The sequence below is a fragment of the Panthera leo genome, chromosome C2 (assembly GCF_018350215.1).
Source record: "Panthera leo isolate Ple1 chromosome C2, P.leo_Ple1_pat1.1, whole genome shotgun sequence".
NCBI lineage: Eukaryota > Metazoa > Chordata > Mammalia > Carnivora > Felidae > Panthera > Panthera leo.
In genome coordinates, this window is record NC_056687.1 from 123,949,073 (window position 1) to 123,954,470 (window position 5,398).

The window sequence follows — 5,398 nt, forward strand, 5'->3', positions numbered from 1 at the left end:
TGGGTCAATGAGGAAAGAGGACAACATTTTTGAAGGGAAAAAGAAGTCAGAAGCCAACATCTGGAGGGGCGGGGGGGGGGCGGTGGAGAAGAATCCATGAGAATATTAAAATCACCACACATTACACTGAAGATAGAGTGAATGAGGATTGTAATGGATGAAGCACTAAAGTCTTCAGACCATAACAGAGATATGTGCAACACATACATTTGATAAATGGTGGGTATACAGTATGTCTGAAACCCAAGTTTTTTAAACAATATTTTGATTATTTACAGATTGTGATAATACTATGAAGGTCATAAAGAGAGTGATGAGATAAAGTGAATGGAGAAAGCCATTTCAAATAAAACAGTCAGCAATGGCCTTTTTCTGAAGGTGCTATCTGGGTTGGTGTTTGACAAGGAAGGTACCAGCACTGCATACAGCTGAAGGAAGTGCTGAAACCCATTTTTTTAAATAAAAAAAAAAAGAAGATAGGAACATTTCAAAGAAGAAAATAAAAGAATGGCCAAGAAGCATATGAAAAAAATAATCAACCTTGACTGGCAATCAGAAATGAAGAATGTAAACACAATGAGAGTATTTTACTACACCAGGTTGGAAAAGATTTAGAGTCTGGCAGTAAGAAATGTTTAGGGGCGCTTGGGTGCTTGGGTGGCTCAGTGGTTAAGCCTCTGACGCTTGATTTCAGTTCAGGTCATAAACTCGCGGTTTGTAAGATCCAGCCTCACCCCAGGCTCTGTGCAGACAGAGCGGAGCCTGCTTGGGATTCTCTCTCCCTCTCTCTGCCCCTCCTCCACCCGTGCATGCGGGTTCTATCTCTCTCTCTCTCTCTCTCTCTCTCTCTCAAAATAAATAAACATTTTCAAAGAAAGCTCTGCAAGGATGTAGTGAAATAGAAACACACTTTGCTCAGGAGTGTGATCTATGAAAAACATTTGGGGGGAAAAAAGAGAGGGAAGTATTACCTATTAATTTGACAAGGCACACATAATACCAGTTAGTTATCCACTCCTAGGTATATACAATAAACACATGAGTAAATAGTCCATGATCTAAAACCCAATAAGTCTGCATTTGATTCCCACATCTAACCCAAATTAGGTATTTAATTTTGGATAACTTAGCTGACCAATCCCAGTGCCAGCTATTGTGAAGACTGAAAAGATCATTTGTTTTAAATAGGGCAGGAGGAAACTTTTGGATGTGGTAGATATGTTTATGGCATTGATAGTGTGATAGTTTCATGGGTGTTCACTTCTCCCAAATTCAAGTTGTATAAATTAAGTACATACAGTTTTTTGTATGCCAATCATACCTCATTAAAGTGCTAGGTTTTCTTTGGTTTTGTTAGAAAAAGATCACTTTTTAAACACTCAGTACAATGGTGAAAATGTCATAATAATTTCTCAAACAACGATTTAATTATATTATTTTTTATTTTTATTGATATTAATAATAATTTTACAACAGCCTTAACCTTCAGGAAGAACCTGCCACAAATATTTTACTTTCATATTAAAAAAGAAGTTTTTCGGGGCTCCTGGGTGGCTCAGTCGGTTAAGCGTCCTACTTCGGATCAGGTCATGATCTCATAGTTTGTGAGTTCAAGTCTTGCCTTGGGCTCTGCTCTGACAGCTCAGAGCCTGGAGCCTTTTTCGGATTCTGTGTCTCCCTCTCTCTCTGCCCCTCCCCTACTCACACTCTGTCTCTCTCTCTCTCTCTCTCTCTCTATCTCAAAAATAAATGAACATTAAAAAAAAATTTTTAAAGAAGTTTTTCTAAAGAGAAATCAGTATTTTCCATTTACTCCTGCAATGATAGACCAAGCCCTAAAGAAATTTTATGATGCATTTGGGTAAGTCCATTTTATGGGGGGGGGGGGGAAGTGATCTGTTTGAGTGGTCTTTTCTCTACAATGGATAAAATCACAGGAAAACATTGGTCCTAGAGGGGAACAATATTTGTAGTTCTATTACCAGTATATCTTTCCTTTTTTCTAATAATGAGTTACACAAGTGTTCTCCCCCTTAAAGTCCTATAAAAGTATGTTCTTACCCCCTTCCTCGGATATTGGGTTGCACCGATCTCTACAGGGCGGAGCCTCGGAAGGGGCGGAGCTTAGTGTGACAGATAAAGACTGGTTTCGCCCTGGCACCTGCCATATCAAGGCTCAAGGCGGTCAGCGAGAGGAGCTTGGGATTTGAATGCCTGAGGCCGATCCCTGCGCCACCAGAACCTAGACCGAGGGTCTCCCGGGAGGCGCCCGCAGAACTCCCGGGCACTCACTCTGCGTCGCGCCATACCGCGCCCCGCCGCGCCCCACCTCCTCACCTGTCGTCGAGACCTGTCACTGCGTGCAGGACCCAGCCCCTCACGCCCTCCGCCAGGCCCCCCCCCCCCCCCGGCAGCGCCGTCCAAGTGATGCGCAGCCGGCCCCGCAGCCCCAGCGCTTACCCTGCGCCCTGTCCCGGACCGTCGACCGGAGGACCTGGCCCCGCCAAGCGCAGCCGAACCGAGGAGCTTGCAGGCCTGGAAGGCCTGGAGGGGCCCCCGGCCACCGGTGCCCTCACCTCGGTGGTGGTCCTGGCCACAGGATGTGCCCTGCAGATGTCCCTGGACGACGTCGACCTGGTGCTCGAGCCCGAGCCAACGTCGGTCCTGCAAGTGTCTGTCGAAGAGCTCACACTGCTGCTGGTCCCCGAGGCCCTCCTGCGCTCAGGAGAGCAGGGCCACTCCCTTGTCGGCCTGGAACCCGGCGCTTTCTTGGGCGCGCCCGGGCACGACGTCGCCGTCGAGCAAGGATTCTTCCGCGCATCTGTCCCACAGATGGCCCCCCAAGAAGAGGCCTACGAGGAAGACGCGGACCCCGCGTTCCTGCCGCCTCGGATGGACCCTGCAGCCGGCTCCATCGCTGGGCTCCGCCCCTGCGCGGGAAGCGTGGCCAACCCCCACCCCGTGGGCCAGGTACCAGAGCCCCGGTCTTGGGCCCCCACTCCTAGCCCAGAGAGACGCTCTTCTTTCCGCTACTTCAACCTGGACGTCCACCTTCTGGAGCCCTTCCCCAACTCGCCACTCCAACCTCTACCTCCCTCTCCGAGTCCAGGTCCCCACGCGCGCCCCCAGCGCCCTCCGGGTCCTTCTTGCAAGGCCCGGAGGCGCCTGTTCCAGGAATGAATTGCCCGCGCTCCCTGCGCGCGCGCCCCCACACACACGATTCTGGCAACCCGCCTGGAGGCCCTATGGCATTCCCAAAACCCTGTGCACTGGATATTCCGCAACCTGGAAACTGTGCACCTCAGGTACAAGCAATTCCTTTTTCCGTGCAGACTGACCATCGTAGCAGATGAAGATGTCAGAAAGAGAAAGGATTCTGGATCTTATCTTTGAAGTCGAAAATCTGCCCAGAGATACCAATGTGTTTTCAGAACTCTGGGCTTCTTTACAAGAAAGACCCCTCCATTCCCCTTCGTTTTACGTCAGTTATTTTCTGTCAAACTCTACTCTTTCTCCAGCACTACACCGTTGGTCTCCTGGTTCTGCCCAAATCAAGAAATCACTGGATTTCTCATGTTGTGAGATTTAGCCATGGCTTTTCAATTTCTTGGTGTTTCCACATGCTTTTCTCGAAAACTGCAAAATAGTATGATGGTTACCATACATAATAGTATAATGTTTGTTCATAGCTACATCTTAACTGCCTGAAGTTCTCTTCCAATCAGTTCCCTTTTCCTTGTGAGTAAATCTTAGATCTTATCAGATGTTTTCAGCATGCATTGGGATATGTATTTCTCTTTTAAATCTCGTCATCAGTAATTTCAAGCAATAGACTGATGTAAAATGTTTGCATTCCTGCTATTCCACATAGTTTTATACCTTTCCAATTCTACCCTGAGTTTTTTCTTATGTAAATCAAACTTTTAATTTTTTTAAATTAATGTATTACCATATTTGTTTCATCTATTTATAAAATAAAGTACTACTGGTAATGCTGAAGTCAACAAAATGACTGTTTTTGAGAGAGAGAGAGAGAGAGAGAGAGAGAGAGAGAGAGAGAGAGAGAGTGTGTGTGTACGCGCGCGCGCCTGCGCAGGGGGAAGGGGTTAGAGGAAGATGGAGAGAGAGAATCTTAAGGAGGCTCCACCTACAGCAGGGAGCCTGAGGGAGGGGCTAGATCTCAAGATCCTGAGATCCAGACCTCAGCCGGAAATCAAGAGTCTGAATGCTTAACTGAATGAGCCACTCAAGGTCCCCATTTCATTTTTAAACATCAATACTCTTTCAGTTTGCCAACATGCCTTATTAATTCTTCTGTCCCCTTTTATTCTCCTACTACATTCTCAATTCTAGCCTCAATTTTCTTCTTGCTAAAGAATATCCTTTAATAGTTCTTTCCACTAGATCCTATGTGTAGTAAAACTATCTTGATTTTGTAAGTCTGAACATGCTTATGTGTAGTAAACTCTATTAGTCTTACATGTCTGAAAATGTTATAGTACACATTCATTCTTAATTCTAAAGTGATATTTAACTACTTTGAATATATTAGTTCATTGTTCTGCTTTTTTTGTTGCCATTGTAGGCAAGAAGTCTTCTGCCAATCAAATGGTTATTTTTTTATATTTGATTCTGCTGTTCATTTTAGCATATTTTTTAATGTTTTCTTTCCCTCTGGTGTTCTACAGTTTTACTGTAATATCTGTGGGGTATATTCTATTTTTATTTGGCTTGATGAAATTTGATTAACCATCATTATGGGAAATGTTCTCTTGCCTGGAATCCCACAAAATCTTGGACTCTATCTCTTGAAATATCCCATATATCCTTCTGTATGGAAATCTAATCAGATATATAATGGCATCACTCAATCTCCCATGATTCTTAACATATTTAGAGTGTGTCAATTTCAGATTTCTTTTTTTTAATTTTTTTTTCAACGTTTTTTATTTATTTTTGGGACAGAGAGAGACAGAGCATGAACGGGGGAGGGGCAGAGAGAGAGGGAGACACAGAATCGGAAACAGGCTCCAGGCTCCGAGCCATCAGCCCAGAGCCTGACGCGGGGCTCGAACTCACGGACCGCGAGATCGTGACCTGGCTGAAGTCGGACGCTTAACCGACTGCGCCACCCAGGCGCCCCCAGATTTCTTTATTCTTTAATCTAATTAACTGATCTTTTTTTCAACAGCATCCAGTGTTCTGTTTATACATCTGCAAGAAAGTTCTCATCTCAAAGACTACATTTTTTTCTTTTAAAGATTTTTACTTCCTTTCCATTTCAACACTTCCCCGTTTGGTATCATAAACTTTTGTTTTTATTGCACAGATGGTATTCCATCTTTTATATTATAAAAATTTTTAACATTAATTTAAAACTCAATTAACTCAATTCCCT

General features: G+C 44.5%; 1 protein-coding gene across 1 annotated transcript; it reads left to right on the forward strand.

Annotated features, from left to right (window-relative positions):
* Positions 1 to 2,427: 2,427 nt before the first annotated feature.
* Positions 2,428 to 3,180, forward strand: LOC122198785 (proline-rich protein 23A-like). Its single transcript, XM_042903585.1, has one exon. The coding sequence runs from the start codon at positions 2,428 to 2,430 to the stop codon at positions 3,178 to 3,180; it is 753 nt and encodes a 250-aa protein (XP_042759519.1).
* Positions 3,181 to 5,398: the final 2,218 nt, after the last annotated feature.

Excerpts from the sequence above, each read along its gene's own strand:
- LOC122198785 (XM_042903585.1), top strand. The coding sequence starts at position 2,428 with ATGCGCAGCCGGCCCCGCAGCCCCAGCGCTTACCCTGCGCCCTGTCCC.